Source organism: Rhipicephalus sanguineus, chromosome 5 (assembly GCF_013339695.2).
Source record: "Rhipicephalus sanguineus isolate Rsan-2018 chromosome 5, BIME_Rsan_1.4, whole genome shotgun sequence".
NCBI classification, from domain to species: Eukaryota; Metazoa; Arthropoda; class Arachnida; order Ixodida; family Ixodidae; genus Rhipicephalus; species Rhipicephalus sanguineus.
Window position 1 is genome coordinate 13,428,316 of NC_051180.1, and position 13,494 is coordinate 13,441,809.

The 13,494-nt window shown below is 44.8% G+C and overlaps 1 protein-coding gene across 2 annotated transcripts in view; it reads left to right on the plus strand.

Moving 5' to 3' along the window:
* The window catches only part of LOC119393244 (diacylglycerol kinase beta), a 405,235-nt gene that overhangs the window by 376,553 nt on the left and 15,188 nt on the right, over nt 1-13,494 (plus strand). For both annotated transcript variants that reach the window (XM_037660161.2, XM_037660163.2), the window contains 9 exons: nt 3,321-3,419; nt 4,644-4,730; nt 4,823-4,917; nt 6,140-6,214; nt 6,867-6,952; nt 7,596-7,685; nt 8,678-8,841; nt 10,949-11,013; nt 13,367-13,457. In XM_037660161.2, coding sequence (XP_037516089.1) covers nt 3,321-3,419; nt 4,644-4,730; nt 4,823-4,917; nt 6,140-6,214; nt 6,867-6,952; nt 7,596-7,685; nt 8,678-8,841; nt 10,949-11,013; nt 13,367-13,457 — 852 coding nt within the window. The remainder of the gene's footprint in view (nt 1-3,320; nt 3,420-4,643; nt 4,731-4,822; nt 4,918-6,139; nt 6,215-6,866; nt 6,953-7,595; nt 7,686-8,677; nt 8,842-10,948; nt 11,014-13,366; nt 13,458-13,494) is intronic.

A 13,494-nucleotide genomic window follows, 5' to 3' on the forward strand; every position in this document is an offset into this window, starting at 1 on the left:
TGAACTACGTACGCGCACGAGGGGCTCGTGCATCCACGTCATTCATTGAAGCTTATGTGTAAACTGGGCCAGCTAAGTGCAGCTTTTTTCTTATCTCATAGTAACCAGCGAATAGGGTAACCTCGGTTTTGGTTTAGGCCCTTTAGGCAATTGTTTAGATCGGGACCTTTCGTAAGAGCACGTGTCAACGAATCGCGACACTGCAAGTAATATCAGCGGAGGCGGCCAGCCAAGATCAAAAATTTAAGAAAAAGACAACTAGGAACAAGAAAGGTTCGTGGATTTGGCCAGAAACATTGATGTTTTTCGCCGTTTGTCTTTTGTTCACTTACACTTTTTATCCGTCATATCAAACTATGCGTCTGTCGTGACACATTTATCGTCTTTATGATATCGCTTTTGAAAGCTTTATTATCAAGTGATATTTCCTTTTCGACTGCAATCTTGTGTTCATACTCTTTCAAACCTATCGTATATGACGAGGCGCACAGGCCACTGCGCAGCTTGGAGGCATTAAACCTCTCCAATTACATGGTCGGCTTTACTTATACTGCACTAAGGATGCTTCAAGAGCAATCTTCGTGTATTTGAACAGTCAAATACAAATGAGATTTGGGACGACTGTTCAGAAGCGGGTCACGGCGAGAAGCTTTTCCTTGACACCATGGATGGATGGATGGATGGATGGATTGATGGATGGATGCTATGAGCGTCCCCTTTATAACGAGGCGGTGACAAGTGTGCCACCAGGCTCGACAAAAAAAAAAACCCTTTACTCTTCTTTTTCTTAGTGTTGGCCTAGTGTCTTTACTTCAATTAAAACTAACTTACTCCAGAAAAAAAAAACTTAAGTTTTCAGCTCCGTTCTCTGCCCTTTACGGCAGAATGTCCTTTTTTTCCAATATTTATTTTTGCCCTTTCTCTCTCATTTTCTGCCACCAATACTCTAACCGTCTCTTACTTATTTCTATCGCGGGTGTGTTCAGCTTTCCATTGTCTCTAAAACCCAAGGCGTCATGTAGGCTCGTGCCCAAACGTACACCTGTGTGGATGTCTCCACATTCAATCAGAACATGCTCCGCCGTTTCCTTATCTTCCCCGCAGCACGTGCATTGTTCTTCTTCTTTACTGAATCTCGCTTTATAACTACCCGTTCTAAGGCAACCCGATCTCGCTTCAAACAGTAAAGCGCTTCCCCTTGAATTATCATAAAACCTTTCTCTCCTTATTTCATTTTTGCCCTTTCGGTAGTTACTCAAAGCCGGTTTTTTCTCCATAGCTGCTGTCCAGTATATCCTCTCCGCCTCTCTGACTTTTCGCTTAACGGTCTTTGTTGACATACTGCTTACACTACCAGTCGTATATTTACTAGTGAGCCTCCTAGTCCTTTTTCTCCACTGTGTGTCCACGCTCTTCCTATACAAATAACGGAACACCTTCTCTGCCCATCTACTCTCCTTCATATTCCTTAGCCTTTCTTCGAACCTTATTTTGCTCTGAGCCTCCCTCGCCTCAAAACCTGCCCATCCCATATCGCACGTATTGGACTGCAGCGCCGCCTCTCGATTGAACAACACATTACGGCTCAATAAAACCCCTCCTTTGCGCACCGGATTAACCCGCCCACATTAAGTCCCTCTCTCCCTAGGCCAGTGGGCCCTTGATAGTAAAAATGAGCAACATTTATCGATCATTCCGACAACGAGCACTTACATTAGACATTAGAAGTTGTCGAGTAAACGGATGGAGCATCTTGTTACAAGGGTTTAGGGGCGTAGCCAGAATTTTTTTTAGGGGGCGCGGGGACGTTCAACCACACTTTACGTATGTTCGTTCGTACGTTTGTGTATGTGCGTGTGTATGTATACATGCACAATTGAAAATATCGGGGGGGGGGGGGGAGGGAGATTGTCGGCCCGGTGTTTGTGTCCGGCAGTAAGGTTATGGCTTCTGGAATGACCATCATCTCTGCAGTTGTCAGCGTGGGAGGGCCAGAATGAAGCACATGTTTCTTCGGTGTAGCTGTTTCATTATGCCACGAACATGCCGACGCTGCTGCTCGAAGACGGCGTACAAGAATCCATCCCGTTATCAAGAACGGATGCTGCGATGAAAATTCGAGAGATTGCCAATGAAGACAAAATAATTGTGGAACACACCAAGTGCACAGCACACACGACTGCATAGACTGGACCCATGTCGTCGACTTCGGCCTCCGTCCGGACCCTCTCGACTCGAGGCAACGGTGCTTTGTCGACTGTGGCTTGGTGTTGCTTTCACTAAATATTTTGCCTTCCGAATCGGCATGGCAGAGAGTGCTACTTGCAGCCAGTGTGACAGCGAAGAAACGATAGACCACGTTCTTTGTCGCTGCCCTCGCTACAGCTCCCACAGACTGTCTCTAGCTGCTGTGTTGGCCCGCCTTGATGACAGACCCCTGTCAGAACAGTCAGTGCTGGAATGCCGACCCGAACTGTCTGCACAGCGAAAATCATTTAAGGCCTTACTGAACTTTTTGCGTGCCAGTGGCCTATTGAATAGGCTTTAGTACTCCCGCTCTACAGCTTCCTTTTGTTTATATTTATTTCGTCGCACGTCTGCTCTTCTCTCCGCTTTCCTTTCCATCTTTCTTTCCCTTTCTCCCTCCCCTTGGTGTAGGGTAGCAAACCGGATGCTGCAATTCTGGTTAACCTCCCTGCCTTTCTCTCGTTTTATTATCTCTCTCTCTCTCATAAGTTCTTTCCGAATCACTTGGCATTCGTTCTAGTGTCCGTTGTGTTTTCTCAAATATAAATCATGTGATCACGTCAGTCCTTGCCTCCAGCTGTGATCTGTTAGCGGGTCCATGTTGCAAGAGGTGGGTAGGAAGTTAATCTGAGGCAGTGCAGGAGATATAGTTTATTATTCGGATTGTGTCCAAGTTTCATTAGCAGCGAGTGTCCTTGGCAGGACCATTTAAGTCGTGCCTCTGGGACTTCCGTGTGGAGGTCAGAGAGCTCTTCCGGTTCTCTCACAGCATGTTGTCTTGCGCACTCCTTTATACGTGCATGTTTGTGGGAGTACCACAGAAATGATAAAAGCTGGTGGTGCACCGTGTGAATTTTTGGTTCTCTGAGTTCACGTGAGCTTCAATGAGGACATCTGGTGTATGTCAAATTTTTAAGCTTTGCAATCAACTGGAGTTGGTTCTGTCGCATGCTTTGACAAATTGTGATAGATCGGAGTGATATGTACAACTGCGTCTGTGTGTACATCAACCGTAATTCTCGGTTCGCTCATGTCTTATTCTTTCTTTCTTTTTTTTTTAATTCGTGTTGCAGCTTCACAACCATTGCGCGCCGCAAGTGAAGCCGGACTGCGGCCTTGGACCACACCGAGACCATATCCTGCCGCCAACATCTATATGTCCAGCTGTCTTGGTAAGAACTACGTGGGTCATCTAAAATGTTTATTGCAGCAGCGCAGGCCCGTTTTGATGTTTACATTTACGTTCTGAGAAACCCGTATAAGCGAGTTCTAGGATATCAAAGATGACGTCGTCACGTATCCGACGGTGTACAGTTATTTCCGAATAAGTATACTACTTCTGTATTGTTTCCAAATCTACTTACTCCATTATAGAAAAGTAGGCGTCGAAGCAGACAATGAAATACCTTGGCGTGTCTCGCAATTTTGATTAGCAACGCGTTTCTTCAGTAGTACATTTCTTGAAAATTTTATGCAGCAATTTCATTCAAAATGAAAAATTCCACGTACTGTAGAGACACTGAGGGGATTAGGGATGCCGGTATACTATAGAAGATTATAATGCCAACAGTCTAACGTAGCCAGCATTGTGCAAGCAATCACCTAAAGCACACTCGTGTGCCTTAGCGATATACTATAGGCCGCGACGCCCCTGACAGCTATTATGAATGTCTACAGCGTTATTTCAAGGAAAAGTCATCTTGAATGGCGCCGCTGAGCGCGTTGAAATGTCAAGGAGCCGCGGCTCATTCTGTAGTGCTATGCAGACGTACACTGTGTGCGAAAGTTTATAAGCTCATCTGGTGCTCGTTGAGAGGTAAAGGTTTCATCGAGCTTTTAGTGCGTAGGCATTGCAGTGCTAGTTCCCATGAAAACCGACCGACTGTGGATATATTGCGATATTAAACTAAGAAGGAGACGGCAACAAGGGTTCTACAAAGAACTTCAATTATGTTCAGAATAGCCACTGCAACAAGTAACTACATGTCGTCCAGTTGGCGCGAAATAACAGCAGGACAGTACAGTTGCCTCAATAAGTAACTATGCTTTACGAAAGTATATCTTAGTGTACCCCCATCTACCCCCTCTTCGATTTGGAGAATGGTGAATGGTCAACGGCCTACCGTGTAAATATGCATGCTACGAGCGCCTCACCTACCGCATTCAGTTGCGTGCTAGCATCAGTGGTTAGCTTTGCTTAGTGCTAGCTAAATGATGGCTGATGATGGTTAATGGCTAGTGTTGGCTAGACATGTCTTACGTCGATCGGGGTTGGCATATGTTAAGTGATTCGAATACAATTAATGCTTACGCACTATCTGATAATTCCAAAGTTAAGTGGTTTTGTCTTGCGGCTTTCATGATGGCAGCAAGCTCAAAGTGCTTTCGGTTTCCAGGAGAGACAACGAAGCGTCGGCAGTAGCCAGAAGAAACAGCTCTCTAGGTCAGATTCCAACAAGATTTCCGACAGCGGCCAAGGCAATGTGAGTTGACACTGTGTTGGCTCAGCTCCGATGCATCTTTTTTTTTTTTTCATGGATTGCTGAATAGAAACGTTGCCGTTCCTTCCGCTCAGGTTTCTGCCATGTCATTCCAAGTCACACCCGTCTCTGGAACCCATCCCCTTCTAGTGCTCATCAACCCCAAAAGCGGAGGTCGACAGGGTATGAGGTCAGTGCAACAAGGCTTCTCATTCGATCTTTCCCCTCTGGAAGTGTGTTTTTTCGTGCAATTGCTTTTTGAAATTAACTTTTTTATAATGTTCGTCATTATTTTGTTTATGGGTGGAGTAAAAAGAAAGGAAATCCAACTGTAAAACTGAACTAGTAAAATAACGCTAGCATGAACATAAAAATGCGCAAAGTTGTTGACACGCCGTGGAATTGAAACATAAAAAAGAAAGTCTTTCGTATGAAGGTGAAGCGTTGAAACAATATCGCAGTTTAGCGTTAACCTGAAGGCTGCCGTTTTCAGAAGCACGCCAGCGGCATTGCACGTATCGCACTTCGACGGTACACATGAGGTAATGCCTAAAGAAAACCGTTGGCGTCAACTCGACTCTGCGGAGGTCATCACACAAGTTTAGTTTGACATTTTATTATGGCGTGGTATGCACACATCTGCTCATCTGGAATGCTGATATGTTTGTGCGCACAACGTATTGATGCCAGCTGTGCTAGCCAGCATGCTGTTCTCGCTCCGGCAGAATCAACAGAGCAGAGCGTGACCTTGCGTACATTTTGTTTTGACACGTTTGGTGCCGAACACAACTACACGTTTATGGAGGCGATGTAATCGTACAGACGCAGACCGCGCATGTGTCGCCGATATTACAACACGACAAAACGCCGATGCGCAAGGCGACGGCAAAAATGGGCCTCAAGCTGCCGTGTAATTATCTTCGCATTTAAATTCTGAGGACATAATGCCATGTTTCGAGCGCGCAGCGGACGGAATCTTGAATAAACAAAAAAATACACTGGCACAAGAAGCGTACAATTTCATTTTGTGACGATAGATTGGCAAGAGCAGCGCGTTTAAATGGTGCAAGGAAAACAGGGATAACTAATAGGGGCATAGTAAACAACTCAGAAAAGTTAAGACGTTACAAAATCTGTGGGTGCCTCTATGCTGCACTTCTAAATTACAAATGAATACCATAGTGATACATCTATACAGGTATAAAAAGGTTGCTTAGGTTCACACTTAGATAAGTGTTGTAAGAACTACGTTGTAAGTTTCTGGCGTCCTGTTCGCGAAGTAGGATTATTGAAAATGTGATTGCTGTTGCGGTACCTGAGGTCTACCTGCACTCTAATGTAGTTAGCGATAGCATTACCAATATCTTCATGCCAATGTATTGGAGCCATCCTGCGCATTTTTTTATTTACAGGATATTGAGAAAATTTCAGTACTTGCTGAATCCTCGACAAGTGTACAATGTTGCCAAAGGGGGACCAATTCAAGGGTTCGTATACCACTTCAATTTACAGATATAATGATGGTTTACGCCAGATATTGCAATTAAATCCGTTATATGATCCTGCAATCATTAGTTTAGGCGCAATTCTTGTGATGCTTTAAGTGAAGTGATGAGAGCCTAGAACTACAGCATGTCGACGGCCAACTATCCGGTTATCATGCTAAACGATCCGTCGATTTTCTACACCTAATTTGTAAAATTTTTACGAAATCAAAGTTGTTCAGTACTTCGACAATGATATCGCAAGAGGTTCCGCATTTTTTAAATAAAGCATGCTGTCAAAAACATACATACGTCAGCAGAAAGCGTTAACTTTTATTTTTATTCCTGTGCATTTTTTAGCATAAGTCTTGATATCTAAAGATCGCTGTCTAATTTGCTACGTACATACGGCTTAATATTACGCAACCATACTTCAACATATTAACTTCTACGCTTGTAATTTCATATATGTAGTAACAAATTTTTGGCTGCACATTTCGCTGATAAAAGTGTTGGGCATGAAAGTTTTGTGACACATGCCGTTTGAAAGCATACCCTTAGTGTGGCCACATACTTTCGATATAAGTTTTGAAGATACAAGGCTAAGGACGCGACGGTTTCGCTTACGTGCCTCATATTTTTCTACTCGTTTCAGGCTTCAATTTTTCAAGGACATCACGAATTATCGGGTCTTATGTTGTGGAGGCGACGGTACTGTGGGCTGGGTGTTAGACACAATGGGTAAGTCTTCGTGATGATTTCTGGACAAAGAATGGTGGCTTTCTTGAAAGAAATTTCCCTCATTGCTACACGCTTTGAATAATATGTGGCAGAAACCACTGAACTATTTGTTCGTAAGTGCCTTTTGGAATTGGCTAACCACCTTCACTGAGAGGTCGAGCAGGATTGAGTGAACTTGCCTTTTACAAACAATCCTAGCGTATAAACAGACTTTTTTTACGAACATGGGCACTGGATAATACCGAAGCTTTCCGTTTGTTTATGGGTTATTTCCGAGAATAACACAGCTGGCAAAGATACTTCAAGAGACCATTTCCTACTAACCTGTGTGTGTGTGTGTGTGTGTGTGTGTGTGTGTGTGTGTGTGTGTGTGTGTGTGTGTGTGTGTGTGTGTGTGTGTGTGTGTGTGCGTGTGTGCGTGCGTGCGTGCGTGCGTGCGTGTGTGCGTGCGTGTGTGTGTGTGTGTGTGTGTGTGTGTGTGTGTGTGTGTGTGTGTGTGTGTGTGTGTGTGTGTGTGTTGTGTGTGTGTGTGTGTGTGTGTGTGTGTGTGTGTGTGTGTGTGTGTGGAGGCGACTACGCTATTTTCTGGTGTGTCGCTGGTGTTTGGCTTCAATTGTGAAATCCTCATTCGTTTTCTCCACAGACAAGTTAAACTACGCCCAACTTCCTCCAGTAGGAATCCTTCCTCTTGGAACAGGGAACGACCTCGCACGATGTCTTCGGTGGGGACCAGGTAAGGTCATGATCTACGTACATCGATCGAGATCGACAGAGCGTTGCTATACATTGAAGCTATAGAGAATAAAACGAAATGTCTCTCGTGTACTACTAACCCAAGCACAGAAGTTTAGTTTAAGGTCTGTGTGATTCCGCATACTCAGTGTTCAATACAAAAACTTTTAAGTCAACAGCAGTTCAGCCATTACTTTAGAGAATAGAATTTTTTTCTCACTGCCAATCCACTTGAAAGAGGAAGCCAGTTGATTTGGGCTAACAGAAGTAACAAACTTTTTCTTTCCTTCCCGCTTTTAAGTTAGGGACGACATACCTCGTAATTCTTTAGAAATCAACTTCTATTCGACAGTGAAGTCGTTTAAGGACAAATTTTTGCTCTTACCAGACGCTACGGTAGATCCTGGAAAAAGCGATGGCGCAGTTTTGTGTATGTCATCGACGACAATCAAAAAGATAAAGAAAGTAACAAGTAATGACGGGTCCACGTGAAATGCGTGTTTACCCTTTCCCGCCAAGTACGATATTTCAAGCCTTTACATAAGGCACGTGACATATGCCTGTAGACGCATAGAACTCACGCCTCATGGCCGTTAAGAACTCATGCCTAGGGGCGACATTCAAATTATTATCGCAAGCAGGTGAATAGAAATGTCGAGGTCAATTAGCGCGAATTAAGTATTGTTTTAGCAGGTAGTGCAAATATTATAGACATTGCGTCACAAAATTCTGAAACCCGTAATAGTTTGTCAAAGTTGAAATAAACCACGTTCTGTGGTCCAACACTTTAGCAGCCAAAGAAATTTGGGTTTGTAAAGATGTTCGTGTAAACTTCTGCGTATTTGAAAAATCGCTGTTATGACTCCAGCAGGGCCCAGATACCTCCTTTGAAAACATTCGTGGACCTGTTGTTCACTACCAGATGCCAGTGTTATGCTTACTAAGAGTTTGAGGTAGATTTTTCTAGGGCGTGTCTTCTCCGTTTCTCTTCAGGTTACGAAAACGAGAGCCTAGAGAAGATACTGCAGAAAGTTGAGAAGTCCACGACGGTCATGATGGATCGCTGGAAGATCGACATCAGTAACACAGCCAATTCCGACGAGCGTGGAGACCCTATTCCCTGCAACATCTTCAACAACTACTTCTCCATAGGCGTGGTGAGTCACCAAATCTGTACGGCTATTTTGGCAGTGAAAGAGCCGCAAAGGGCTGTATAAATTCAATCTATGTGGTATTATGTTTTTAGGCCACAATTAAGAGCCAAACTGACCTCAATCTTGTTACAATTGTTTCGGGTGTACAAGTATGTTTTTTTTTTTCGTGAATGCACCCAGTTGAAGGCACGGAATGTTAGAGCAGTACGGTGCTGCACTTAGGCATTGCGTAATGCCGTGTAAGGCTGACGGCAGTGTTGCTTTGCATTAGTGCATTGGCTAGCTGCCTAAAGTGAATTCTCCTCTCTTATTCCGCCATGCATACATTATGCAACAAAATGGCAAGTTGGGCTAGTTGGTGCTTGTTCATATTTGAAGAAAAACAGCGTTCAAAAAGACGTAGAGGAAAAAAGTCACAGTTTCGCCGCAAAGCCAAAGCACTGAATGCGATAGCAACAAATTACAAAGTCGCAAGAAGAGCACCAAGCAGCTCGATACTTGCAGCACGCCCATGAACCGCAAACGGCTCACGAAAAGAACACGCACAGGATGACCACGAAGCACGAACGAACAACGGTAGCAGCTCGGCACTTGCAGCGCGCTGCGCTGCTCAAACACAACGAAGGACGCTAAAAAAGAGCGCACAGGTGTACACAGGACAAGCGCGAACCAACAACCGTCCCAGTTACTCATTCGTGTTTGAGCGGCGCGCTGGAACCCAACGCTCTTAGATATTTTTTGTTTGTTTTCTTGAAAACTGCGGCGCCTGGAATGGCCCCTACGCGACTCCTGCTGCGTAGTGGCGTTCGACGCATTGTTTACCCGGCGTTCCACATCGCGTGTGGGTACAGAAATGGGCCACTTTTTAGTGCGCGTCTCAAGGGCAGTTTTGAAACAGAAGCAAAATCTATGATTGCTTTACAGCGCACCCTGCGGGCAATGTCGCGGCTTATAGCGCACACGCGGAAGCACCTCCGAGATCTGCATACAGCCAGTGTTAAATGGTATATATAAATAGCTCACCGTTATTATTACGCACAACGTGGGAGACGCCCGCCGCTACGCGCTAAGCACGTCCTGCAGGACGTAAATAAAGTTTTTACAATCCAAACCGCTGGCGCGTGGCCGAGTTGTGTAAAGCGGCGCGCTGAGGAGCAAGGGGTCGTAGGTTCAAATCCTGGCGGCGCACTTCGAAAATTTTTTTCTTATTTATTTTTCTTTGTTGGTTTTATTTATATATACATACATATACATATCCGGGGCATGACGGCAACGGCGACGGCAAAAATCAGCCGAGGCCCGAGAGTGTCCATATAATTGCTATCGCAATAAAAAGAGAGGAAACACATAAAGCGCTGTGTAGTTGCTCTATTTGGCACTCGCCACCAGAACTGTCTTAGCGGGTTGGGGGGAGGTGGGGGCAATTTCAAGCCCTGTAACAGTTCATATTCCGTGTTTCTTCCTCTTTTCCTTGTAAAGGACAGCGATTATTGTCAGCTTTCCACGTCGTGTAATCTCTGCTTTTCATAATCCGCTTTATCTCTGATTCGCGTTAATCTGTCCGACTTCCACAACCTGCGTGCGGGTGCCAGTGGCGAAAGTGTGGTCTGTTTAAGACGGCTGTTTAACAGCGTTCGAGGTACGTATGGTCACCGAAAAAAAAAAAAAGTTATTACAAGCGACCATTGGCTCGAACGGTCGCTTATGCTAATCTTTTTCTGTGGTGACTATGCATAATATTTCCCGTCGCTCTCATTAGTGTGGGCCGTGCGCTTGTTTTCTGGCTGCGCCGATGATGAAAACATTTCTTTATTAAAGTGCGAAGAAAATGGGGAGAGTGAGTGCCTATGACATATGCATTGATGTCACTCTAGCATCTTTCTGACGCCGCATCGTGTCGTAGACAGCTTTGTTGACGCACATGTTTCTTGTTGTTTTCGTTTCTTAGAATGTAACTTTTGTCTTATTGCTTAACATTTCCACGGAAAATACAATCGCATAACTTGTACAATACCAATGCAAACCCACGGGTTCTGACGATCGTGTTTACCGAAGCTTAAAGGGTGATTTATTTAGTTATCCTTCTTCTCGCCCATTTATCTCTGTGCAGGACGCATCAATAGCTATCAAGTTTCATTTGGAAAGGGAGAAGCACCCCGAAAAGTTCAACAGCAGGTACGTTTCGTACACAACCATCACATTCTACGGAAGCATTTTATTTACTGACACCGTGTCTGACGCGTGCTTCTGACGGCTAAGTAACTGATATGTGTACACACGAAGTCTGTCTCTGAAGTTCGAGCCCCGAGTCAGTGAAGGAGAGGGGAAGAGTAGTGACGTTGTTCAGTCGCTCTCTACACTAGTACGAGGCGGAGCGATACACAAAGAAGCAATATTTTAGGCGCTCGCTTTCTTTTTATAGCAGAGCTGTTAAGGTCGAGGCTGGCCGTGTGTCGTAGATAGAAAATGATCATCACCATAAAACGGCACGCGCCATCTTCGTCCTCTTCTGCTTCGCTACCAGAAGACGTGCGCCGATTTGTCCGGCGTGGTATGCAATAATTTGAGGGCGAGAGAACGAGTACAGAGAGAGACAGAAAGAAGTTGTAGAAAGAAAGCGAATTTTCTGGCCAAAAACGTTCTTTGCCGGGGCGAGATTCAAACTCGTGTACCCACGATCCGAAGGCGAGTGTCCTAACCAATCGGCTATCCAGGCATGCTGGCAGAGCACAGCATAGCCTTGTGCAGTATATAGTACAGCAAGGTGGTGGCAAAGGAAAGCGAGGGTGAGCCGGAGAGATGTGAGGGTGAGGAGGATGGAAAGGAGGGTCGGAGAACGGGAGAGATAGAAAGGAAGGGAAGAAGTAGAGAAAGAGATAGAAGGCGAGAGACTGACTAGACAGAGAAAGAGTTAGAGAGCAAGAAATAAACAGAGAAAGACGAGAGACCGACTACAGAAAGACAGAGAAAGAAAGACATAGAAAGGAAGAGAAGAAAGGGAGAAAAGAGATAAAAAGGAAGATAGAGAAAAAATAGAGAGAAAGAGATAGAAAGCAACATACACAAAAAAGATTATAGAACAAAAGAGAGAGAAAGCATAGCCATGTATAGTACAGTATAGCAAGTATAGCCTGCCGTGTGGCGTAGAAAAACTTTCATCTTAATTCATGAACCGGCACGGTTATCTTTTTCATTCTCTTCTGCTTCGCTCCCAGAACACGTGCGCCGATTTGTCCAGCAGCTCTGCTGTGACCCAGGCTTGCACGACATTGTGCAAGCTGCGCTAATGTTTTCTTGTGCAATCAATGTTTAGTCTTTTTAAAAATGGCCATGTACAAACAGGTACAGATGATCTATATCGAAAAAGAAGCGACACAGCACACTAGTGTCGTATGCTGGGACGAAACTGGGATTTACGAATACGATATCGAGTCGCATAGCAAGGAGCAGAGGAAGAAAGCTGATCCACGGCCAGAAAAAGTGCGGAAGAACAAAGCAAAAGTCGATGGCACATTGTTCGTCTCTTCCGATTGCCATGTCTTTGTGCCCACGAATCTGTGCCTGAATCTCAACCTGTGAGCGAAGTTTCTTTGTGGGAATGTTCGGAAGCGGCATAATGGTCGCGGGCGCCGCGTGCGACCAAGTTTATCGAAATAAGAATGCTGGGTTCTGCACCATTATGGTGCCCTTGCTTATTAAGGCGAAAGCCTTATATGCCTCATGAGACGAAAAATCCGTCGTGATTACGAAACGCTACAAAAAATACCACGTGACCTCTCAAGCGTGGCTCAAGGGCGCGCGAGCTGCATCTTGTCGGCGTTCGGGTGACTAGAAAATTCTTTTAAGGGGCGTTCGCATGACGCGGCCTGTTACGCGTTTTCCATCAAGTTCTCAAGTGCATAAGGGTCCCCGGTAATCTTGAAATGGAAACAAGTGTTCTGGGGGCGACTGTACAGAGACATGAGAAAAATGCAAAACGAAAAAGAGAAAAAAGGACAGTGCCGATTTAAGGGTAAATGGGAAAAGGGTTATATTGCGGCGGTGGATTGTGGACGCCGACGGGATCGAGCAATTGTGAACTGTAGGAGCGATCAACAGCACCGCCACTGGAGGTACAGGCCTCGCAACTCGATGGTGTATGCACGTTACGAGCACTGACGGCAAACCATCAGCGGTGCAGTCATGTCCTATTACATTACTGACGTAATAAGACATCACTGCTGAAGCGCTTTACAGAATATTACTTTGAAGGTGGCTTCCACAATGGAAAATGGAACCAGTGCACTATGTCTAATGGGGTGTGTATTGAAGGTTACCACGTGGATACAATAATAGATTTGGGAATTGGTTTTCTTCATACGTATACTGCAGCAGCTTTCGGGACAGACCTCGTATAAATCAATAAAACCGTTGCTGCAGAAGCAATCAAAGAGGCCCTGCTGCAGTACTATAAAAGTGAAGTTGCTGCAGAGACCGCTTCCGTAAGCTGGGAAATGACGTTACTCCTTATTTTTTTTGGTTATGACAGGATGAAGAACAAGATGTGGTATTTTGAATTCGCTACGTCAGAGACGTTCTTCGCGACGTGTAAAAACCTTCACGACGATGTCGACATCATGGTGAGTGTGCTTCTTTTCATAGCATCAAACAATAACT